The sequence below is a fragment of the Mauremys reevesii genome, linkage group 1, assembly GCF_016161935.1.
Source record: "Mauremys reevesii isolate NIE-2019 linkage group 1, ASM1616193v1, whole genome shotgun sequence".
NCBI classification, from domain to species: Eukaryota; Metazoa; Chordata; order Testudines; family Geoemydidae; genus Mauremys; species Mauremys reevesii.
The window spans coordinates 111,642,906-111,669,048 of NC_052623.1; the positions used below are offsets into that span (position 1 = coordinate 111,642,906).

At 47.3% G+C, this 26,143-nt stretch overlaps 1 protein-coding gene across 7 annotated transcripts in view; it reads left to right on the top strand.

Moving 5' to 3' along the window:
- NAXD (NAD(P)HX dehydratase) overlaps nucleotides 1-26,143 on the top strand; it is a 72,998-nt gene that overhangs the window by 7,220 nt on the left and 39,635 nt on the right. For 6 of the 7 annotated variants that reach the window (XR_005597569.1, XM_039534694.1, XM_039534675.1 and 3 more), the window contains 3 exons: nucleotides 1,096-1,246; nucleotides 6,974-7,019; nucleotides 8,246-8,334. Coding sequence is in view for 6 of the 7 variants with exons in the window: in XM_039534694.1 (XP_039390628.1) it covers nucleotides 1,096-1,246; nucleotides 6,974-7,019; nucleotides 8,246-8,334 (286 nt within the window). In the remaining variant the exon portion in view is untranslated. The remainder of the gene's footprint in view (nucleotides 1-1,095; nucleotides 1,247-6,973; nucleotides 7,020-8,245; nucleotides 8,335-26,143) is intronic. The other variant, XM_039534659.1, reaches the window with a different exon arrangement.

The following is a 26,143-nucleotide window of genomic DNA, read 5'->3' on the forward strand; positions in this document are numbered from 1 at the left end:
GTCGGTGGGTTCAGCGGACTGCAGCTCCCGCTGGCCGCGGTTCACCGTCCCAGGCCAATGGGGGTGGCGAGAAGCCGCGGCCAGCACATCCCTCGCTCGCGTTACTTCTCGCTGCCCCCATTGGCCTGGGACGACAAACCACGGGCAGTGGGAGCCGGGATCAGCCGAACCTGCGGACGTGGTAGGTAAACAAACTGGCCCGGCCTGCCAGGGTGCTTACCTTGGCGAGCCGTGTGCCAAAGGTTGCTGACCCCTATTATAGAGTCTCTGTTCCAGAAAAGCAAGGAAATTGAAAGTTTTTTAGCAGCCAAGTAGGTTGTGAGGAGTATGGGATGCATATTTCTGGTAGATTTTATGGTAGAAAACTAGATATTTTGTAAAATGTGAAATAATTTTAAGGGGGACATACTGTCCTATTTCCAGAGCAGAGATGAGTTTTGTTATGTTCTGCATTGTGACAATGATATTTTGGCCATGCTCCAAGAAGGTTAGTTTTTGATCCCAATGGGAGTGGAATGCCTGTAGTATAGAAGGATTTTCAAAACAAGAGATCAGCCAGGAATATTTATCATTATGTAAAAGCAACAAAGAATCCTGTGGCACCTTATAGACTAACAGATGTTTTGCAGCATGAGCTTTCGTGGGTGAATACCCACTTCTTCGGATGCTTTTACAGATCCAGACTAACACGGCTACCCCTCTGATACTTGACTATCATTATGTAGTGATTTTTGCTACAGTTTAGCTAGTCTGGTTTAATGTTAGATTCTGTAAAGGTTGGAGAAAAGGGTTTTCTGCTGACATTGCACAGAGCTGGTGTTTTCTTGTTTGTTACCAGAATATTTTCAGAGTTGTGTCCTAACTTTCTTCAAACATCTTTTTTTCTACAATTACTGAGTACAAGACTGAATAGTTTTATTAAAAGTAAAATTGGAGAGTTTTGGGGTTTTTAATCATTCTGTACGACTATGTAACACCTCTATTATAGACATTGATTACACCAATACTTCTGAATGTTTCAAACTTCACTGAGGTTTCTATCAATTTTAAAAGACATTTCTGAAGTAATTTTTTTAATGTCTTTATCTTTTTCAGTTATCGAGAGAGCCTTTTCACTACACAAAACACATTCTATAAAGGATATGGAGAATATTTTTCAATTGGTGCGCAATGTTATTCCTCCTCTAACAGCAAAGAAGCATAAAGGTCAAGATGGACGGATAGGCATCGTGGGAGGATGTCAAGAGTAAGTTAAACAGAAATATATATGCTGTTGTTGATTAGGGATCTCAAATACATATTTTACTACTTTTAAAAAGCATTTACATTGAAAATACTGTTTTTAAGGGATTGTGAACCCCATGTTTTCAAAGGGGGCTTTGCTTAGTCCATCATTAGAATAAGTGTCCCCCTATGTCAGTGATGCAAGACTTAAGGGTTGGTAATTTTCTGGGGGGAAAACTAGTTTAGGACAGGGCTGGTAAATACCAGTTTAAACTGAGAAACTGGAAGAATAAAATTATTAGAACATACTAATGAAAATTACTGGCAAATATCGAGCAATTTGATGATGATTTTGCAGTAACGTGGTCCCTTTTAATTTGTTAAAATAAAACAAAAAAGACCCTCCACCTAAAACTGTATGCTAGTGCCTCAAACAGAAACTGAATGTAGGAATACCCCTCCTTTGCTATAGCAAACAGAGAAGGGGAATTCCCATATTCAGAAGTTGCATTTTCTGTTTGAGGTAAATTGCTAAACTAACTGTCTAGTCCAGTACTCTGTCTCTTAATTTGGCTAGCTGGGGTACAATTGCTGCAACTGTATTCCCGTGTACAGTGACTCAAGTCAAAGTATTTCAGCATGAGCAAAGGTGGCAGACCACTTGACCCAGTTCATGGCTATTTTGAGGAAGTTCATGGTGGCGTCAAAGAGAGTCTTAAAGGCAGAAATTGCAAAGAAAAAGTGTCTGGGAAGGCAGACCAGATGAGGAAACCTTTTGCAAAATGCTGTGGAAAGAAGAAAGACACCAGACCCCCTTTGGCTAAATGCATGGATCAGCATTCACACTGCACTCCCCGTCAGTATCTGGCCCAACTTGGGGAAGCTAATGATCCAACCAGCAGACCAAATTTGGTGTTGAATCCTGGTCACGTGCCACCTGAGGCATGTTGCGCATACGCTAAGTGGTAGAATTGGAATCAAACCCTGAGGATGAGTACCGATAATACCTTGCCATTGCCAACTACATCAAAAAACAGCCAGATCCAGGTTGGCTAAAGAAAACAAGGAGTAAGTATCATGGTTTTTGACCCACAAATTGATATTTTAATAACAAAAACAACTCCAAAACTGAAACAAAAATTAGACTTGAAAATTGCAGAATATTTTATGGTTATAATATTCCCTTCTCTTTTATTCAACATCCAACTTTTCAAGCAATGATTAGATGCCTAAGGCCAAGCTGCAAAGCATCCAGTCGAAAGCAGGTAGCAGGTGAACTGTTAAACACAAATACTGATGGCTTGACGATAGTAGCACGCAATAAATTATATGGAAAAGCAGATGGTTGGAGTAATGTGTAGTGATCCAGTGATAGCTAACTGTATGCACACTGGGAAAACTGTGGTTTATGTATCAGTGGTTGTGAGCTAGGCACCTCTGTATTCACACCACTGCAACGATTTTTGTACAGAGTATGCCATGTGAGGTATCATTTGAAAACAAATAGGCTGGCCAATAATGTCATTGTACAATATATGTAACAAGGCTGTGTGTGAAACTATAGATACTCACTAATATTATGCTTTAAAGGCTGTGACTAAAAGGTGTTTAAATATGACATGTCGGGGGAGTTGATAAACAGGTTTTCCTCAGAGAAGAAAAGAGGCCAACACCTCAGAACAGGTGTGGCCAAATTCAGTGAGCTATTGATTTGTATGGGAAGTTGCCGCAGGACGAGATAATGTGCATAGTAGCAACAGCCAGCAGGGAAGGAACTAGCTTGGAACCTTATCCTCCAAACCTCATGGCTCCTTTATTCGGCATGAACTAATGAACTTTACCCGAGGGTACCCTTCAGAAGAATATGTTTCAAAGGTTCACTGAATTATAAAGAGAGTGGAAGTGAGCCCCTAAGGGATTCTTTGCCTTAAGGAGACAAAGAAACCAAGCAATTTGATCTCTGTGATGTCCTGACCAGGCCATTTAGTAAAAAGCTGGAAAGAAGACTGGATCAGAGGAAAATCATCTTTAACAAAGACTATCGTACTAGATTTAAGTTTTTTAAATTTTTAGATGTGTGTTCACTTTTGTTATCATTTCTGACTTCATCTCTTGAATGCACTTAATCTGTGTATTTTTGATTAAATAAACTTGTTTTACTTTTATTCCAAATCAGCCTACTGCTATGTTTGACTTAAATTCATTATTAATTCCAGTTAAAGCAACAGTCTGCTGTGCTTTTATGTCTTTAAAGGAGCAACAGACCATATTACTTCCCTGATTGTTTCAGGACAGGGCTGGACATTTTCAGGGTAGATGTTTTTGGGATTGGGTGTGTGTTGGGGTCACTTGGCTAATAAAAACAAAGGCAGGTGGAGACCAGAGTTTGACCATAGTGTAGCAAGCAGGCTGCTGGAATCAGAGCTGCTGAACCAGGGCTGCTTAACGTACAGTAATTCAGTGCATGCTTGTATGCTGGTTGGCAGCGGACAGACAGGGAGCTACAGTATATAGAGCATTTTAAGGCATTCAGGGCTTGGCTACACTTACAAATTTGCAGCGCTGCAGCAGGGTGTGAAAACACACCCTCTGCAGCGCTGCAAATTGCGGCGCTACAAAGCGCCAGTGTAGTCAAAGCCCCAGCGCTGGGAGCCGCGCTCCCAGCACTGTCCGTTATTCCCCACAGGGAGGTGGAGTACGGACAGCGCTGGGAGAGCTTTCTCCCAGCGCTGGTGCTTTGACTACACTTAGCGCAAGTGTAGCCAAAGCCTTAGAGTTATAGGGCAAGTAATGACACAACCTCTCACTGGTCTGGGTTAGATCTCAAAATGTGACAGAGGTTGAGACTGGAAGCAATAAGACTGGAAAGTACTGTGCTACCCTGGCAAGAGAAGCCAAGGCATTAGTAAATGAATTGTATGTTTTGTAGTGTTAAGAGCTACTTGACAGACAGTGTGGGGGAAAAGATGTAAAGAATGAGAAGTGATTTGGAAAAAATGACACTTTAGTTACATATGGATTTGCCTTACATTGGCTAAATCTACTTGGACAAGTGCTTTGATGAAACATGTAGTAGATTTACAGAATTATTTGTGAATACTGGGGCCTGTTCAAAAAAATGCCAAGGATCTGTAGAATCCCAAATCTCCAGTGAGACACAATGGAACAGTCAAATAAGGTGCTTGGAAACATAAATTAAAAATTGCCTGTGTTATCTCAAGATTGAGTGATCATGAGGCAGAATTTGAAGATAGTGGTCAGTATAACTAATTATCAAGGGATTTACCAAGAAGCATAAGAACATGATCAGTCAATGGAAACCGGTTGCTGTGGCATTTGACACATTCCAAAGGGGTGCATTAACAATTGCAGTTGTATGCAAAGTATGGTTGGATCTACTGAAGATCTTGCACCGAGCAAAGCAACAGCACATAAGAGATTTCATGAAGCAATTACTCCTGTATGCATGTTGGCCAACCTGGTTTGGTCTTCATCTAAAATAAGCAGGAAAGAATTGTCAACTGAACAAGAAGAAATTGCCGGGCCGTGGTTGCTCAGTAAAAATCCTTACTTTCTGCCATATTCGCTTGCATTTAAAGTAGAAACTCCATATCCAAAAGCAATATTTTCATCTGCTATGAAGGAAAAAGTTTCCCCTGTAGCATGGTGGAAAAACTTGAAGAATACTGATATTGCATCTGACTTCATAGAACTGGTGATGCACTTGCATCAGTGTTCACCAAGCATAGAACAAATCTTTTCAAACTTCGGATACATCGGTTCAAAATTGAGGCTCGGTTTGTACGCTTCATCGAAGATGGTCTTGTGCTACAGAATGCTGTACAGCCGGATGGACTGTACAGTGGAGTGGTGGTCTACAACTCTGCATGCTTCTGATTGCTTAATGCTTCAAGCCTACAGCTTTGCATTATTGTCACTTTCACATAATCAACTGTTTTTGATTTTTGTTTATGTAATATGGAACAGATCCTGACTAACATGTATAACTTCCTTGAGAAAATACCAAACAAAATGTGTAGACATTCCCAATGCCCTCATACATTCCCATCTTTTCCCCCACACTGTCTGTTCAACGCTATGATTACATATATTAGAATTATACCCACTTCAGTTTTACTTTTTTTTGCCAAACTTAAGCTAATAAATTCAGAAATTTAATTTATGTAACCATAATTTGAATGTAGCTAAAACTGAGTGTAAGGTGGTATGCATTAATGAAACAGTTTTTATCATAGTCACTGTTTAAGGCATTTTCTAACTAGCTTTTCCAGGGGTAGTTTAAAAACCACCTCTGGTAAATGTCATGCCATCCTTGTTTTGGTTATACATGCAGTTGAAGTTTGGGTTCCATTCCCCTCTACCTTCTCTCTTCTTTCCACCCTAATCTCTTACTTTAAAATACCTTCTACATTGTGTGAAAGGAGCTTATGGGAGAAACATTGAGAATAAAGTAACAAGGTGAAACATTTGCTGTAGACTGATCATAGTTGTGATGCCCTCATACAATTCCTGACTTACACCAGCCTTATGAACTACATCTTGGCTACCTGGTCATGGTCCTTTGGTTTGGATTCAAGCTGCCTTTTGAGACTCTTATTATGCACCTTCTCAACACTTATTATGTGGCATGTATCCTGATTTGAACTCTGGGGAACAGAAGACAGTGTAGGTCAATTGAGGAGGGCACTGGACTGGAAGTTATAAGACCTAGGCTCTATTCCTGGTTAGGGACCACGTGTCTTGAACCCTGGTCTTGAGGAGCTAGTAAGTTCCAACCTGTCACCCAGTGACCTAACAGTTGTTGGAATAGAAGCTGAACTTTGACAGAGGAGTCCAGTCCTGGGATCTGATTGACAGAATGGTGATGGGCCTGATTGGTTCCGAGCCTCCATTTAAACCAAGCACAGGGACAGGAAGTTGTCGCTGCAGCTGGGTTTCCTGTGTTTAGGACTGCTTCCCCTACAGTATCTGATCCTGCTGCTGATCTCCTGGTAACCTGACCCTTTCTGACACCTGACACTCAGTTTTGCTCTCAGGCCTGTCTTGAACTCTGACCTGCTCTGACCCCTAGGCAAGACTGCCAGTTCTCCCAGTCGTGACACCCATTGTGATACTTTGGGTGAGTCATTTCACCTTACTGTGCCTCAGTTTAGAGATGGTCAAAATGGAGATATTACCTCTATTGTGAAGTGCTTGGAAATCTGCAGATTAAAAATACTACATAAAGAGCTAAATACACTATTTTGTTACCGTTAGGATTTCCCTACTGGAGTACCCTTGTCTCTCTAATTCACTTTTTGATTGGTCTACTAGAGCCCAAATTTGACCTGCCAGGGCATGTTCCAAGGTACTATCTTTTATACTTGAGCTTTTTCTGAGTCTCTTTTCTGAACGGATTGAGTCTGTCTCTCTCGTGCTTATGTGAGTACTTTGAGGTGACTCTTATTTTAGCTTTTATTTGTGATGTAATCCATGTAAATATCACGCAAGTGAGAGTGAAATGCATAGGGTGAAATCTCAGCCTCATTGAAGTCACTTGGAGTTTTGCTATTGACTTCAGTGGGGCCAGGATTTCACCCATCCTTTATAAATATAATACTTGAGTTTATTTATTTAACTTGCTCTTGAATTCGATTCTTCATTGTAGCAGGGTGATCAACTGCAAACTTTATCTTTTGATACAATTGTGTGTGTCTGTTTCCTAACCTAGAAAATGTTTCATTTGTAGGTACACTGGGGCACCATATTTTGCTGCAATTTCAGCTCTAAAAGTGGTATGTGTTTTCCTGCCTTCATGTGTAATGTATTTTTAATAACATAACTGGATTGTCTAGTGTCATATGTAAAAGGCTTGCATTGTACTATGCATGGGATTTTAGTTCTACTAGAAATGTAACCTTTTTTATCTTTTTAATAATTTCTGAGTTCTAGAAGGTTAATATTCTTCTTAGTCATAGAAGTTATCAGATTTGTAAAAGTCATTCATTTATTTTTTTTCCAGTAAGCTAAGTGTATTAGGCAAGACCAAAAATAATTTAACCTGGGCTCTTTTGTGTTTAAAGTTGGACAGAGTTGACTACTCAGTATCCAACAAGATACTATGGCCATAATACAGCCATTTGATATGTGCAGGCAGTCTTACTGAACCTTACTGAATTCAGTAGGCCTATGCACAGGTATAACATTTTCTCCTTAACAGAACAAAACTTCAGGCTCAGGACCTTAAATTGCTCAGGGCTTGGAAAATGTTAAATGATATTAATACACCAGAGGAGCCATTAGTTGGTTACTGTCTTCCTTTAGGTGTTTGTATCTTTTTAATTTGGTATTTCTTTCTATATCTGAAGTATTGGAAACTTCTTGTCCCTGGCTACCTAACCTACGTGTATATTATTTTTTTGCTTTTTCCTATTAGAGGTAAAAGAAGCTTAGGGTCAAACTCAGAAATGCATGCAATTCAATTGTAATAAATGAAATTGTGCCAGTTTATCTCTAGTCCAGATTTGGCTCATTGGATCCAAGACCTTGGGACTGGAAAAGAACTCATGGGTAATCTTATTTATCCTGCGTGAATATAGCACAACACCGATTTTTGTCTGTGCTGTAACCCAGCTCCTACTTGGCTGTGTCCTTTTTGTCTTTCCTTACTGTGGGCCTAGGCCTATCATTCTTGCTCATGCATGAATGGAGAGGATTACTCATGTGATAAAGGGTTTCAAGATCTGGCCCTAAACTTTCACTGATTTTGCCATAATCCTGTTCAATAGGCAAGTATTTCTGTAAGTTTGCAATTTAGCATGGAAGTTAGATTTAAGAAATTAAAGTAATTTCTCTCCAAACTATTGAATAGCATGCTAGTCGAGATGGAACAAACAGGTACCAAGTTTGCTTTATTTAACAAGCAGTCGGAGTTCATAGTTGTTCAATGAATAGTTATGTGAATAATTGTTTACGCACTACTAAGATTACAAATTGTAATTCTGCAAATTTTCTTTCTTAGGGTGCAGACTTATCCCATGTATTTTGTACCAAAGATGCAGCAGCTGTAATAAAGTCATATAGTCCAGAACTGATTGTTCATCCAGTGCTGTAAGTGACTTTTTTTCCTTTAAATGATCAAGTCAGGACTACTAGATTGAACATTTCAGTGTGACAGTTTATTGGTTTACATTATTTCTCTTCCTGAATCACAGGACAGGTGAATCAGAGGTTAAAAAAGTGATTATATATTACGTATTTTCATTTAAGAGCACGTGGCAATTCTGACCTGTTAGAACCACGTGTGTATGTTTCTGTCAAAGCACAAATTAAAAAAGCAAAGATGATTCTTTCATCTTGCTTGCTGACGTATTTGTAATTGTAATGCATTAAATGAGAGCAGTCACAAAATCCAGAACTGAGTATGGAACAAGTCAGCATTTTAGAATTTTTTTTTTTTTAAAAGCCAAAATAAGACATTCGCATCCCAAATTTCTTCCTTCTTGGTTCTGAATCAGTTTTACTTTCGCCACTGTGGACATAACACTATTCATGCTAAAATACTGCATGAGAAACTGATTTTAATTTTTAATGATTTTCTTCTTAATCTAAACTTCTTAAATGTTTCACCTTGTAGATAACAAATCTAGCCATTAACGGGTTAACTAGATGCACTATAAAATATCAAGGTCTGCTTATATCAGTTTGTGAGGGGTGGGTTGGTTGGTTTGTTTCAATTGTTGGCTGGAGTGTGTCGCTAACTGGATATCTTATGGGAGACATTGTTTGGGTTAGATATGAACGTACCACATAAGAATCAAGATCGAGAGCCCTGTAAGCAAGGCCTACGGTAAGCTTGCGGTATAGATTGCACTGCATTGGTGTAAATCATGTCTCCACACACTAAAGCCTTATCTAAACTAGAAAAAAACAGCGCTTTAAAAACAAGAGTTGAAACATTTGATAAATGCTACCGTAGACAGGATTTAATACTTTAAAAAACATGTTAGCACCTTTTTTAAAGTGATCAACTCTAAAGGGAAGCCTGGGATTGACAGCTACCAGTTAGCACATTTTAAAGATGTGAAAATTTGCATTTAAAAATATGTTTTAAACAAGTAAGCAATCAGGGTTTTTTGGGGGAGGGGAGCTTTTTTTTACAGCACACCTTTTTGTTTTTCTGGTGTAGACAAGGTAGAGCTATTTGCATTGCCCTGGTGCAACCACACTAATGTCTATAATCCAGTGGCTAGATCCTCAGCTGGTGTAAATTGCCACAGCTCCATTGAAGTCAGTGGAGCTATGACAGTTTGGCTAACCAATATGATTTTACATGGGAGGAGTTAATACACAGTACTGTTGACTAGTTGGGTGGTAATGGAAAAGTATCATAAGAAAAAAATGAGACAATATGGTGAGAAAGGCGAGAACCATGAGCAAACAAGAGATTGCTGAATCTTAATGAAGCGACATATTCTCTCTCTAAATCTCTATTTGTGGAATTTCTACGGATTCTTTTTTCCACACAGATTTTAGTTCAGCGTCTTCTGTAGAATAAAATTGTCAGTTTAAAAAAAAATGTTGCCCCTCTGGTTGCAGAGAGAACCTTTTGACGCTAATCTGATGCGCAATCCTATTCATTCTGTAAAATAGACAAACGCTGTATACGGGTGGGTGGGGGTGTATGTGTATGTTTTGAGAACTTGCCCCATTCATCCAAATAGAACATTTAGGTCTGAAGCCTGATCACTATTTGTGTCAATATTGCTAATTTTTACACTTCAAACTGACTTAGCAGAAACAGTCAGCTAATATACTTATTCAGTACGGTTGGATGTTGCAGAGAACATTATTTAAAATTGAATAAAATTTAAGATTTAAAAATGCAAACAACAATGTTCAGGTTTGGTTTTCTAAAAAATTTTTCACCTCCCCATAAGATTTCTTGCCCATTCTCCTGCCTCCAAATGTGAGATAATGGTTAAGGCTGTGTTTTAGTCACAGGTATTTTAATAAAAGTCATGGACAGGTCACGGGCAATAAACAAAAAGTCACGGCCCTGTGACCTGTCCATGACTTTTTACTAAAAATATCTGTGACTAAATCTTACCTGCTGGGAGGGGAACGCGCCTGAGGACTGCTGCTCCTGGGCAGCGCCAAGGACCAGCTGCCTGGGGCTGCCAGAGTAATGTCTGGCTCCGGGGCTTCCCCAGCAGCTGGGATGGCCCTGGGGTCAGCCGCACCTGCTGCTGCAGAATTCACAGAGCCTGAACCTTTGAGCCCCTCCCATGCCCCACCCCCATGCCCCAGCCCTGATCCCCCTCCTGTGACCTCCGTGAATGATTTGCAGCCTTAATAATAGTCTTTCCTCATAAACAAGGGCACTGTACATTTTTTGCAGGTTCCCAAATTCTTGACTGAATGTTTTTAAATCCAGTTTTGTCTGCATCAAACAGACTGCCCATGTTCACTTTTAAAGCCATTCAAGACTTAGTTGCATCTTTTACATATCATCTCTTACGTGGTGTTGAGCAGTCAGCCCCTGCTTCTGCTCTTCCAGCAACGGCAAAGCCCATCCGTCTGTTTTTCTCTCAACTATGCAAGGGATGTTTATCTCCCATGCTGTCCTTTATGAACGGGAGGAGCTCCCTGTAAAAGTTTGCAGAGCTATTGCATTGTCCTCCTTTGTACTCCTCATTAAAGGTCACCTTTGCTGTGATAACTGCACAGTGCATGACAGTGGCTAGGCAGCTGATGCTCTGTGATCCTGCTTGTTATGCCAGTCATTATCAGGGCCTTGTGTATTCTGTGATTCTGCGTTCACTGATTTTTATTTTGCAGAATTTGACATTTTGCCAAACTGCTGAACAATGCCCCATTTTACTGCAGTCAGGAGTCTGACATCTTGTTCTCTCTGCTCTGCTGTGACTTGACTGCAGCTTCCTCTTTTAGTACTGCTTTCACCTCAAGAGGGAGTGCATTACAATAAGTAGCAGATTTTCCTGCCCTGCTCTCCATAAAAGTGGCAGCTGGAACGTTAGACAAAAGCTTTCTGGGCTCATCAGGATGGCCTTTGCCTGTCTTTTGAAGGTGTGGGTCAGAGGAGGTATGTGACAGCCAGAGGCTGAGCTGATGAGCCTTGAGAGCCAGGCAGACTCTCTCGTGCCCAGGATACAAAATATGATGGGGTGGGGTCTGAATAAAGTTTAGAGGGGGAGGGTTGCAAGGGCAGAGGGGCCAACCTGTTGAGCTGCAGGCATCCATCCCTTATGAGCTGCAAAGGATGCAAGGCTGTATTAGGGTAATTTGCAGTCCCAGGTGTACCACAACATCTAGTTTCATACCATTGCCCCACCTGCCACTTGGACGGATGGTGATGCCTGCTCCCCTCCCAGTGAGGCCAGGGTAGCAGCATGAGGCCTGCGAAGGATAGAGCTTTACCTAGCAGCCACATACTCCTTTTCTCCCCACTACATCCCAGGAGTTGGGTAATAGTAGCTGTCTCTATAGGGAACCTAAACAGTCAGCCTTATCAGGAGTAATTTTCTCCTTTATCCAGGGATTCCATAAAATATAATGCTGTACCTTCTGAGAGGATTTGGCAAGGTAATGCAAAAAAATCAACAAGGTAACCTAATTAACATGGCTATTGAATTGAATAGCACCTGCTGCAAAACTTGAGCCCATGGTGCAGCGAAGTACACAGGGCCCTGATCACAATCTCCCTCTTCACCTCTCGTCATATTCATCTTTTATGTCATCACATAATTACACTGTAAATTCTTGGGGTGGCCACTGTGTTGTCATTATAGGCATGTACAGTGTCTAGCACAGGGATGGGCAAACTACAGCACGCGGGCCACATCCGGCCTGCCAGCTGATTTAATCTGGCCCTCGAGCTCCCTCTGGGGAGTGGGAGTTGGGGCTTTCCCCACTCTCGTGCTCCAGCCGGGGAGCAGGGTCGGGGGCTGCTCCGTGCACGTGTGCCACAGCTCTGCGCGGCTTCTGGAAGCAGTGACATGTCTGGTCCTCCCCCTTCCCCCGGCTCCTACGTGTAGGGGCAGTCGGGGGACTCTGCACGCTGCCCCTGCAGCTCCCATTGGCTGGGAACTTGCCGCTGCTTCCAGGAGCTGCTTGAGGTAAGTGCCGCCTGGAGCCTGCACCCCTGAGCCCCTCTCACGCCCCTACCCCAGCCCTGATCCCCCTCCCATCCTACAAACCTCTCAGTCCCAGTCTGGAGCACCTTCCTGCACCCCTTATCCTCAGCCCCACCCCAGAATCCACACCCCCAGCTGGAGCCATCACCCACCCCACCCTCCCTGCCCCAGCCCAGACCCCCCTCTTGCACCCTGAACTCCTCATTTCTGGCCCCACCCCAGAGCTGGCACTCCTAGAAAGGGCCCTCACCCCCTCCTGTACCCCAACCCCAATTTCATGAGCGTTCATGGCCCGCCATACAATTTCCATACCCAGATGCTGCGCTCAGGCCGAAAAGTTTGCCCACCCCTGCTCTAGCATGTTGAGGTCCTTATTGGAGCCTCTAAGTGCTATTGCAGTACAGATGATAAATGTCCCAGTTCCAGCTTGCTGACATGGCCAGCCAACAGGGGTGCGCGTAGGGGGCAGAACAGGTTCCTTCCTAGTCAGCAGGAGCACACAACTCTGGTGCCAGAGAGGGGAGAATGAGCTTCTCTGGCTCTGGGGCCACAGGAGGAGGGGGAGAAGAGCCAGCTCCATCAGCTGTAGTGGGGAGATGACAGCTCCTCCGGCCCCGGGGCTGTGGCAGGGAGAAGCAGCTCCTCTGGCCCTGGGGGATGGGGAGGGGAAAGGTAGCTCTGCGCCCACTGAGGGGTAGGAGGGGAGAAGCAGCTCCGCTGGCTGCCAGGGATGGAGTGGGGAGGCAGGTCCTCCAGCTGCAGGGGTCACACAAAGTGCCCTCCAAAAGCAGCCAAATGTTTATTTCTGTTCATGCCCCTGCTAGCCAACCTCCTTCTCTTCCCAGCCTTACAAGTAGCTGAGTTCCTAGCAGCTTTTGGGCCACAGTGATATACACTGCATCCAGGCCTGCTCAACCAAGTTTATGTGCTGTGAATGCTCGAAAACAGTGGTGTGTAATATGTGCACTTTGGGATTTGGAACATCCTGGACTCTGTTTCAAACTCTGCTCAATAGAGAGGCAAGTGGTGCATCTTGGCCCTCAATACCTCATTAAGTACTCCATTCAATACCCATCAATATCAATAGCAAAACTTAAGGGGCAGGATCTAGCCCCTAAGTGTCAGCTGGCTGTATGAGAAGAGAGAATGTTGCAAGGTTAGGCAAGAAGTCTGGCAGATGCAGCAAAAATTCCTACATACTTAACCATCACCACACCCTAGAAAAAGGCCCACCTGATTCACCCCAAATGTAACCCACCTTTGCTTTGAGTGAGACTCTGGACTGGGGCCAACCACCCTGAAAGAGCAAGGGTGCTACTACAGGGGTGATTTCAGAGCAGTTTGAGTGCTCCCTTTTCCACAAAGCCTAGACTCACTCATCTGCAGTCATACTCTGAGCCGCTGCCAACCTGGGGAACTAAGACTGGCTCAGGGACTAGGACTTGTGGCTGTTGCATGCCAATGCACTACCCACAGACCAGAAGCTTAGACCACAGGTCTTGTATGTAAATAATCAAGACTTTGTGCGAACTTTTTCCTAATTAGAGTAAAAGTGATTTGTTATAATATGGTCAGTAGCAAAATATAATTCTTGTAAAGAAGGTTTCCATGAATTAGTGGGGTTTGTAAAAGTTCTGCAGCAATTCTCTTTAACGTTCTTCTTCGAGTGATTGCTCCTATCCATTCCATGTAGGTGTGCGCGCCGCGCGTGCACGGCTCTTCGGAACATTTTTAGCCTAGCAACTCCGGCGGGCCGGCTGGCGCCCCCTGGAGTGGCGCCGCCATGGCGGCGTATATATACCCCAGCCGGCCCGTCCGCTCCTCAGTTCCTTCTTTCCGCCCGTGACGGCTAGTAGGAACAGTGGAGTGCTCTCCTGTCCTCCACAGCTTAGCGTTCTCCCTTAGTTACTGTATATAGTTATCATAGTTGTTAAAGTTTCTTAATAGTTCTATAGTTAGTGGTATATTTCATTAGGGAGTTAGAGGGGTTAGCCCTCTTCTTCCGCCCCGGTGCGGGCTTATGCCCGGACCGGCGGGTTTCAAGCCCTGCGCGGCTTGCCAGCGGTCTATGCCGGTCAGTGACCCGCACGACGCCTGCCTCCGCTGTCTCGGAGAGGCTCACCGGTCGGACAAGTGCCCCATTTGCGTCGCTTTAAGCCTCGTGACGAGGAAGGAGCGGGACTCGCGATTGAAGCAACTCCTCATGGAGTCGGCCCTCCAACCTCCGGCACCAGCACCGGCGGCGCCAAAGACTGCCTTGACTAGCGGCGCGCCGACCGCCCCCAGCCGCCCCGGTGCCGAGGAGGCAGCTCGGCACCCGGCACCGAAGACCCGGCACCGCTCCGTCTCCCCGGGAAAGAAGCGCAAAGTGCCGAAGACGGTCTCGGACAAGCAAAAGAGACCGTTAGCCCAGCCGCCTCCGACCGTAACGGTGCAGGCTGAGGCTGTGCACAAAACGTGCACCGTGTCGCCGACTCGGCGCCGCAAGGCCCGCCGAGTCCGACACCGCACAGCTCCCGGTGCCCACCGACGAGCTGAGGCTGCCGCCCACGCCCAAGCATTCGCGACGGCAAGACATTTAATCGAGCTTACCGCTGATGCAAGCGCTCAGCGGCCGGTGCTACCGGTGCGGACTCTCAAGTCCATTGGGAAGCCACTTCCAATGCGACCCCCGTCCCCGGGCGCCCGAGCCGATCGCAGCACCGCCGCCAGGTCGCGTCCTGCTTCGCCACGGCACCGCTCACCACAGCACCGGGCACGACGATCCCCGTCACGACGATCACCGTCGCCACGCCGGTCGCAGTCCCGCTACCCCTCCCAGTCGCGTACCGTCGCACTCGGCGACGCCCAAGTCCCGATCGCCGAGTCGCCGGCACCGTAACAGGTCCGCCCAGGCACCACGACAGGCGCCGACTCGGCGTAGTCGCTTCCAGGCGCCGCCACACGCGTCCAGATCTGCATCCCGGCACCGCCGGTCGAGCTCCCGCACCGCTGCTCACGATCCCGACGCCGCCGGTCGAGCTCCCGGGGCCGCCGGTCGAGCTCCCGGGGCCGCCGGTCGAGCTCCCGGGGCCGACGGTCGAGCTCCCGGCGCCGCCGGTCGAGCTCCCGGCACCGCGACGACCGGCACCGTCCGCCGGCACCGCGGGGGCCCTTTACTCCGGCACCGGATGCCCGCCCGGCCACCACTTCGGCTCCTCCCTGGCCATCAAGAGAGCCCTCCGTCGCCTCCCCTGGGGGCAGCGCAGTTGACTTCCGGGCGGGGTCCCTCCCGCCAGAACATGGACCACAGCAATGGGGATTCTGGGTCCCTTGGGCCGAACATGAACAGGGGCCCCCCCTCCCGCCGCGTCAACCAGGCTCGGTGCGGTCGGTACCGGTAGCCACTGTAAGCAGGCCACCTCCGTCCCCCACTCCTCAGCTCGCCGATCACGGCACGCACTTGGGGCATGACGCGGTTCCCGCAGACACGGTGCCGGCACCGGAGGAGGTGCTACCGGGTCCGTCCTCATCCTCCTCCCCCGATGAGGCGGTGGCAGGGGCGGCACCGTCGGAGCCCCCGCCGATCGACCTCAAGACTCACCAGGACCTTCTTAGAAGGGTAGCTAAGGCCATCAACTTACCCGTGGAAGAAGTCCAGGAGGTCGAGGACCCCATCACGGACGTGGTGGGGAGGACGCACCCGTCAGGGTAGCGCTCCCCTTCATCCGAACAATACAGAAAAACAATGCCGCTATCTGGCAGTCCCCCTCCTCCGTTCCGCCGACAGCGCGCGGAGTCGAGAGAAAGTACTCGGTCCCCCCGAGGGGCTACGAATACCTGTATGTTCACCCGGCTCCGGACTCTCTAGTTGTCCAATCTGTCAATGACCGGGAGCGACACGGCCAGCCGCTGCAGCGCCAAAAGCGAAGGAGTCCAAGCGCATGGACCTGTTAGGCGAAAAATTTACTCAGCGGGCGGCCTCCAACTTCAGACGCCAACCAAATGGCTTTGCTCTCCAGATATACATTCAACATCTTGGGCTGCCTAGCCAAATTCGCAGAGCTTACCCCGCAGGATTCCCGCCGGGAGTTCTCGGCACTGCTGGAGGAAGGAAAGCTGGCTTCCCGCACCTTAATTAAGGCAGCGGTAGACGCAGCGGACTCGGGGGCCAGGACCATAGCGTCAGGGGTCACCATGAGACGCATTGCATGGCTCCAGTCCTCTACTCTGCCGCCGGAGGTCCAGTACACGCCCAGGACCTTCCTTTGAGACGCAGGGTCTATTTTCAGAAAAGACTGATACCCGCATTCAAACCCTGAAAGACGGCAGAGTGGCGATCCGCACATTAGGGATGCATACGCCGCCACCCAAAGGCGCCCTTTCCGACAGCAACCTTATCGCCTTCCAATACAACAGGCCTCGCCCGCCTAACAATCGGCGCTGCCCCCTTCCGCCGCAGACCATCGGGCGGACGGCGGAACCAAAGCCAGGATCGCCCAAGGCCCTCAGGGCCCAAAGTCGCCTTTGACGGGACGCCCGAGGCCGCCACCTCTCTCCGATCAGGATCCACCCTTCTGTTTTCCGACCGCCTTTCCCGCTTCCTTCCGGCGTGGTCATCTGTAACTTCAGACAGCTGGGTCCTCAGTACGGTCCAGTACGGCTACCGCCTACAGTTCATTTCGCCTCCCTCCCACCCACCCTCCCTGTCCCTCCTCAGGGACCCTCTCACGAGCAAGTCCTCTTGCAGGAGGTCCAGTCTCTGTTGAGCGTGGGTGCCATCGAGGAGGTGCCTCCCAGCAGACGAGGCAGGGGATTCTATTCCAGATACTTCCTCATCCCCAAGGCGAAAGGAGGCCTTCGTCCCATCTTAGACCTCCGCGAGCTCAACAGATACCTGTGCAAGCTCAAGTTTCGGATGGTGACCTTGGGGTCCATTATCCCTTCCCTGGAGACTGGTTTGCTGCCCTCGACATGAGGGATGCCTACTTTCATGTGGCAATCTACCCCCCCCACAGACGCTTCCTGCGCTTCCTGGTCAACGGAGCGCATTACCAGTTCGCAGTGCTCCCCTTCGGCCTCTCCACCGCGCCGAGGGTATTCACCAAGTGCATGGCGGTCGTCGCCGCAGCCCTCCGCCGCCGCATCCACGTCTACCCATATCTCGACGACTGGCTGATTCGGGCCGCTCCCAAGCACTGGTGGCGAATCAAGTAACCGAGATTCTACATCTGTTCCGCCCTCGGCCTCCTTGTCAACACCGAGAAGTCCTCCTAGTTCCAGCACAAAGAGTGGAGTTCATAGGAGCGGTCCTAGACTCCAATCTGGCCAGAGCGTGCCTACCTCGCACTCGGCACGAGACGTTGGCCTCCCTCATTCGGGCACTGCAGGCTTTTCCGACAACAACGGTGCGATCCTGCCTCCGCCTCCTCGGTCACATGGCAGCGCCCACATTCGTGACTGCGCACGCCAGACTCCGACCGCCTGCTCCAAATGTGGCTGGCGCCGGTGTACCGCCCTCATCGCGACCCCTAGACATGGTAGTGACGGTGGTAGAACCCGCTCCAGAGTCTCACTTGGTGGCTGGACTCAGAAACGGTCTGCGAGTGAGTTCCGCTCCGCCCGCCGCCCATCAATCACCCTGACGACGGACGCCGGCGCTCGGCTGGGGGGCTCACGTAGGAGACCAACACACCCAGGGTCTCTGGTCACCCCAGGAGCTCTCCCTCCATATCAACGTCCGAGAGCTGAGAGCAATCCGCTTAGCTTGTCTCGCCTTTCGGGCTCACCTGCAGAACCGCTGTGTAGCGGTCTACACGGACAACACCACAGCCATGTTTTATGTCAACAGGCAGGGCGGAGCGCGGTCCTCTCCTCTTTGCAACGAGGCGTTGCTCCTCTGGGATTTCTGTGTAGCCCATTCGATTCGCCTCGAAGCGTTTTTTCTGCCGGGAGCGCAGAACACGTTGGCCGACCGCCTCAGCAGGTCCTTCGCCTCTCACGAGTGGTCCCTTCGCCCAGATGTGGCTTATTCCATCTTCCAGAGGTGGGGCTTTCCCCAGATAGACCTCTTTGCTTCCCGGACCAACCGCAAATGCCACAGGTTCTGCTCCTTCCAAGGCCAAGCTCCAGGATCCCTCTCAGATGCGTTTCTCCGGTCATGGACGGAGCCTCTTCTCTACGCTTTTCCTCCGCTTCCGCCGCCCACCGAGTGTTGCTCAAGATCCGGAGAGACAGAGCCCGCATCATACTCGTCGCTCCGGCCTGGCCGAGACAGCACTGGTATACCCTGCTGCTCGAGTTGTCGGCTCGGGAACCCATTCCCCTCCCGCTGTGGCCGGACCTCATAACCCAGGACCTCGGCAGGCTTCACACCCGAACCTGCAATCGCTGCATCTCACAGCTTGGTTCCTGAGTGGTTGACCGACGAGAGACATTGCTCCGCAGCGGTGCAGCAAGTGCTGCTCGAAAGCAGAAAACCTTCAACGCGAACTACTTACTCGCCAAGTGGAAGCGCTTTGCTCTCTGGTGCGACCAGGAGATATCAACCCTTTCTCGGCCCCCATTCAGACTGTCCTCGACTACCTTTGGTACCTCAAAGGTCAAGGTCTTGCCATCTCGTCCCTCAGAGTGCACCTCGCAGCGCTGTCAGCAGTTCGACCAGCTATAGGAGGTCGCCGATCTTCTCCAACCCGATGGTGTCACGATTCCTTAAGGGGTTAGACCGTCTATACCCGCAGGTGCGCCTCCTGCTCCGACATGGGATCTTAACCTGGTCCTCGCCCAGCTCATGGGCCCACCCTTCGAGCCCCTTGCTACTTGCTCTCTCCTCCATCTTACCTGTAAGACGGCCTTCCTCGTGGCGATCACGTCCGCCAGACGGGTCTCAGAGCTCCGCGCCCTGACGGCGGGCCCCCCATATACCGTCTTTCACAGGGACAAGGTGCAGCTTCGCCCACACCCGGCCTTCCTCCCCAAGGTGGTTTCGCCCTTCCATCTCAACCAGGAGATCTTCCTCCCGGTCTTCTTCCCAAAGCCGCATGCCTCGCCTCGGGAACAGCAGCTGCATACCCTCGACGTCCGCCGAGCGCTCGCGTTCTACATCGACCGCACGAAGCCCTTTCGGCGCTCGTCCCAGCTCTTTGTGGCGATAGCTGACCGCATGAAAGGCGAGCCAGTCTCCTCACAGCGGATTTCTTCCTGGGTGACGTCCTGCATCAGAACGTGTTACGAGCTTGCTCGCGTTCCCCCGTGCCGACTCACTGCCCACTCCACGAGGGCACATGCCTCATCGGCCGCTTTCCTGGCTCATGTCCCCATCCAGGACATCTGTAGAGCGGCCACCTGGTCTTCAGTCCATACCTTCGCTTCCCACTACGCGTTGGTGCAGCAGTCTAGAGACGACGCAGCCTTCGGCTCTGCGGTATTACACTCCGCCACGTCTCATTCCGACCCCACCGCCTAGGTAAGGCTTGGGAATCACCTACATGGAATGGATAGGAGCAATCACTCGAAGAAGAAAAGACGGTTACTCACCTGTAGTAACTGGTGTTCTTCGAGATGTGTTGCTCCTATCCATTCCAAACCCGCCCTCCTTCCCCACTGTCGGAATAGCCGGCAAGAAGGAACTGAGGAGCGGACGGGCCGGCTGGGGTATATATACGCCGCCATGGCGGCGCCACTCCAGGGGGCGCCAGCCGGCCCGCCGGAGTTGCTAGGCTAAAAATGTTCCGAAGAGCCGTGCACGCGCGGCGCGCACACCTACATGGAATGGATAGGAGCAACACATCTCGAAGAACACCAGTTACTACAGGTGAGTAACCGTCTTTTTTTAAATGTCTTGTGTCTGTCTTTACAATGGCAGTGCTATAATTTAAGGTTGCATCTAGTCCATTAATGGCAATTAATCAAGATGGTGAGGGACACAACCCCATGCTATGGATGTCCCTAAATCTTTGACTTCCAGAATCAGGGACTGGACAATGTGGGTGGATCCCTTAATAATTGCCCTCTTCTGTTCATTCCCTCTGAAGCATCTGGCACTCGCCACTGCTGGAATATAGGGTTTTGGGCTAGATGGGCCGTGGGTCTGACCCAGTATGGTCATTCTTCTGTTCTTACATGGCAGTCATCTGTGCCAGCAACAATACATTGTTGTTGTTTTTTCAGAGGTGGAGGGGTGTTTGTTACTACTGTACCCCACTTTAAAAGTACAAGAAAATTATAGGTAGTGTAAAATTTATGAAGTTGAAATTGTCACCCCACCAGTGCTTGGAATTTTTAATGACTTCAGCTGGTCAGGGCTCCAGTTTCATGATGATCTAACTATTAAAAAAAAAAAAATCTGAGTCAAGGTACGTGGTTCCAATATGGCTGTTTGTTGGCTTTGCTGCAACAAATTAAAATTGGTAGTGTGATTGAAACCAGACCATGTTGTAACTCAGTTAAAGGCCTGGTCTACACTACGCGTTTAAACCGGTTTTAGGAGCGTAAAACCGATTTAACGCCACAACCGTCCACACTAGGAGGCACCTTATATCGATTTTAATGGCTACTTAAACCGGTTTCTGTACTCCTCCCTAACGAGAGGAGTAACGCTAGTATCGGTATTACCATATCGGATTAGGGTTAGTGTGGCCGCTGATCGACGGTATTGGCCTCCGGGCGGTATCCCACAGTGCACCAGTGACCGCTCTGGACAGCATTCTGAACTCGGATGCAGTGGCCAGGTAGACAGGAAAAGCCCCGCGAACTTCTGAATATTTCCTGTTTGCCCAGCGTGGAGCTCTGATCAGCACGGGTGGTGATGCAGTTAAAAATCAAAATAAAGAAAGAGCTCCCGCATGGATGATGCGGACGTGATCGCTGTAAGGGCAGGCAAATCTGTTCTATCAGCGCTCCGGTACAGAAGACGACATTCAAAATCATTTTTTAAATATCTCCAGACAGATGCCATAGCAGGGACTCAGCGCACTGCTGCGGGTTATGGACTGGAGGACTCAAGCTATCCCACAGTTCCTGCAGTCTCTGAAAAGCATTTGCATTCTTGGCTGAGCTCCAAATGCTTCTAGGGTCAAAAACAGTGTCCGCGGTGGGTCAGGGCATAGCTCGGCAATTTACGCACCCCCCCCACCCCCAGAAGTGAAAGGGAAAACAATCCTCTCTTGACTCTTTTACATGTCACCCTATCTTTACTGAATGCTGCAGATAGACGCGATGGTGCAGCAGTCAACACCAACATCCTTGCTCCCCCCACGCTATGGCTGGCTGATGGTACAAAATGACTGGTACCCGTCCTCGTCATCAGCCTATTGGCACATGGGGCAGTGCAAAAGGACTGGCAGCCATGATGACCAGCATCTGTTAGGTCAATCAAGGGTGCCTGGTCCTAATTTTTCCTGGTAGATGGTGCAATATGGCTGATAACCATCATCGTCATAGCAACAGGGGGCTGAGCTCCATCAGCCCCCACCCTTCATGTGTAAAGAAAAGATTCAAGTGCCCCTGAACTAGCAGGGGGATGCTGGGCTCCTCTCCTACACACTCCTTACTGTCCTGTCTGGACTATCATAGCAGCTGGAGGCTGCCTTCCACTCATATCTCACTAAAGTCACTGTGTCTTATTCCTGCATTCTTTATTACTTCATCACACAAGTGGGGGGACAATGCTACGGTAGCCCAGGAAGGCTGAGGGAAGAACGGAATCAACAGGTGGGGTTGTTGCAGGAGCACCCCCTGTGAATAGAATACAGCTCATAATTTCTGCAGGATCTGACACAGAGCAGCTGTGCTCTCTGATACAGTGGTTCTCTAGTACACTTGCCCATATTCTAGGCAGGACTGATTCTATTTTTAGATACCAAAGGAGGGATTGACTCAGGAGTCATTCCCAATTTTAGCTTTGCGCCCTGGCTAAGAGCAGCCAGGGGCACTTATGACAGCAGCAAATGGAACAGTGCAAAAGGACTGGTAGCCACGATCATCTTATTACCAATTTATGGTATGGTAGATGGTACAATATGGCTGATAACCATCTCTGCTATCATGCAAAAGCAAAAGCATGGTGCTGTGTAGCGCTGCTGAATCGCCTCTGTGAGCGGCATCTAGTACACATACGGTGACAGTCACAAAAGGCGAAACAGGCTCCATGATTGCCATGCTATGGCATATTCCAGGGCAATCCAGGTAAAAAAAGGCATGAAATGCTTGTCTGCCGTTGCTTTCCCAGCGGAAGGAGTGACTGACGACATTTACCCAGAACCACCCGCGACAATGATTTTTTCCGCATCAGGCACTGGGATCTCAACCCGGAAATTCAAAGGGGCGGGGGAGGCTGCGGGAACTATGGGATAGCTACGGAGTAGCTACCCACAGTGCAATGCTCCAGAAATCGATGCTAGCCTCGGACCGTGGACGCACACCACCGATTTAATGTGTTTAGTGTGGCCGCGCACACTCGATTTTATACAGTCTGTTTTGTTAAACCGGTTTATGTAAATTCGGAATAATCCCGTAGTGTAGACGTACCCAAAGAGTTGGATATGTCCAAATGCAGGCTATAAAATGGTTGTATTAACACAGTCTTTGGCAGGGAGGGTGAAGTTGCTATTGAGTGGCTTTGTTCTTGTGTGAGAAGCTTCAGAGGATAGTTTTAGGCAGTGGCTCATCTGCCCTGAGGGCTCTCTTTGGCAATGTACATAGGGCTGTATTCTGTCACTTCTGTTGCCCAACAGTCATATAATGCCTCTGGGATAGTTAATAAGGAGACATGGACCACAATAGTGTAATGACAGTACACAGCTTGATGGCTGTATCACCTCTGATCATGTTAGCACAGTGAAACAAAAGATCCAGTGTTTGAAATCTAACTAGCTGAAACTTGATCCAAATCTGTTCCCGGATGTTCAACTAGCAGCCATGGCCAAGTATGCTCACTTTGTTGGTTCTCCATCATTGCCTGGTAGGATGAATGTGGCAGTTTCTTTCAGATGCAGATCTTGATACAGTCATCCATGTCTTTGTCATTCTCAGGTTAGAAAATGAAGCTGGTGCCGAATATGGCAGCCCATTTATTAAACAAAGTATCTCACTGTGAACATACAACTCCGGTGCTCTTGGATGTGCACTGTCTGCCTGTTGGATTGCAACCATGACTGTGTTAGTCTGCAGGTGAAGCCTGCCAGGTTCTCTAGTGGTGGCTTGATAACACTTGTTACTGATAAGGCCATGAAGAAAACTGTTGATGTTAAAGATCTAGAGCCCCCTCTTTCTTCAGTTTGTTTTGTTTTTGCTAACCTAGTCTACAAATGCAAGGGCATTAAAGATTAAACTAACTCTTGGTATACCTGGGGTCTGCAACTCAGATGTGTTATAAAGTCATTCAGTCTGTTTGAAGTCCACTGTGATAATTAACCACAACTTGGTTGATGAATAAAAGTATTAGTCTTATCTTCTGAATTTACGTCAGTGTAACCCTTTAAATTACCATTTCTTAAAATTCAAATAGGTCTTTTTGGTTCTCTGGTACCTTCTGACCCAACAGCATGCCAGTGAAGTCACTGAGATTTGATCTGGTTGATTAAGGTCCTTTATGAGAGAAACTTGGATAGGTAACGGGATTATAGAGCTTTCACATAAAGATCACCATTTCAAATCCAGTTCAAGATATTAAATATTGAAAGTTTCTGCTTTCTGATGTCTCTTCATACAGATCACTGAAAAGTGAGTGGACTTGGTTCCATCCCTGGTAGACAGATTTCAACCACAAAATCCATTATTACTGTACACACCCTTGTCAGCTTCAGAAAAGAGACCAAACATTTAGTAATCCAAACATCCTCTGTCCATGTAGGTGGTCCATCCCAGGTTCAGTTTGAGGCACATGAGTGGACAATGTAGGTATTCTTGCATTTCCTGTGCAGCACATCATTGGCTGGTGCTGTCAGTCGGGTATCTTTCATGAACATACAATTATTTATCTTATATTTAAATATATTTAAACACAGCCTTTCTGAAATAAAATTTAACTTGTCAGTTTACTGCAAGAATAATTGTTTATGAATTTAACAAATAGATCAGTCGTAGGAGTTTATAGATTCACATAACTTCACAAAAAAGGAAAATCCTCTCCCTCTCACTTTTCTGCAGCTAATCTGCCCAGAATATTCTCTTCCCATCATAGTTATCTAGTTTCCAATTATGATCTGACCCAGAATTTGAAACATTGGCTAATTACTCCACTTTACAAGATTACTTAAATGCTGGAGCTATACACTGTGTGCTGGTTTTAGATCTATCTACTGTATAAGGTATTTCAGTGTAAATGTCAGCAGATCTAAAATGCGATTTCCTATAATTACCTGCAGCACTGGACAAACACAAGTGAAGCCTATTGAGTCACAAAGCAGAAACTTTTTCTTATCTTTGAAGATAAGACTCTGCTTAGACTTTTGAAACTGGCCACTTAAAAATATAACTGGCTTGATCTATTTTATATAACAGACCTTTGTAACTATATGCCAATTTATTTGGAGTTACCTAAATGAGTCTTAGGCCAGGTCAATACTATAAACATACATTTTAAAAAAATCCACACCCCTGAGCAACACCATTATACTGATCTAACTCCCAGTATAGACAGTGCTATGTTCATGGGTGAGCATCTCCTGTCAACATAGCTATCGCCTCTTGCGGAGGTGGTGTGACGCTATGCTCCATATTCTTCATAGAGATAACTATGACATGTTTTGTGCAAGATAGGTCATGTAAGATATCATTGAAAAGGTTATGATACACTGAATATGATTATTCTATTTGTATGGATGTATCATTTTGGTATCTGAAGTTAGGAGTATTGTCTATGCATCTATTACAAATGTGTTTACACCTGGGGAACATCCACTAGGCAGAATGCAATCAGTCTAGATGGCTGGCTGGGAGGGGCCATTAGGGAGAACAATAGGTCTTAGAAGAAGCTAATTTCCCACCAGGGAGCCTTCCTGAGGATGCTACAATCAGCCTCTGAGTCATGGCTGCTATAACACTACAGGGGCATGTGACCAGATCACCTGGTACTGGACTCCATCTTGGAATACCAGTATTTTTCCACTGAAAGGCATGAGAACCAAGGTGAGAGACAAAAGGTTCACACCATATGCAAAAGCTATTTAAGTCTGGGGAGTGACATTGTGGTTCTTCACTGACTCCTCGTCCAAAGAGACTCTTGGGAACACCTGAGGAAAAAGGACTGAACTTGGGGGAACGGGGGAACCCAGGCTAGAAGGATTTCTAACTTCCAAAAGGAATACCTGAGGTTTTTAAGCTGCAAGCAAGTGCAGCTGGCTCCTCAAGAATCTCTTCAAACTGCTAAATCAACAAGTGGGGTGAGAATTTGCTACTCATATCCAATCTCTTTAGTATATTAAGCTTAGATTGCATTTTTGTTTGTTTGCTAGGTAATTTGCATTCATCAGTTTGCTGTCCCTTATAATCACTTAAAATCTATCTTTTGTAGTTAATAAACTTGTTCTTGTTTTGTCTAAAATCAGTGTGTGGAAATCATAACTTGTGATAAAAGCTGTTGCATATCTTCTTCCACATGGGGGAGGGGGGAAAATTTCATGAGCTTACGCTGTACAGATCCCTGTGCAGCACAAGACTGTATAATTCAGGTTTACCTTCCAGAGAGGGGTGTGGGCCTGGGAAGCTGGTAAGTGCCTAGCTGTATAGCCTTCCCATGCAGGGGTTGGTCAGAGAGCCTGTCTGCATGTTACTATAGCTGGGTT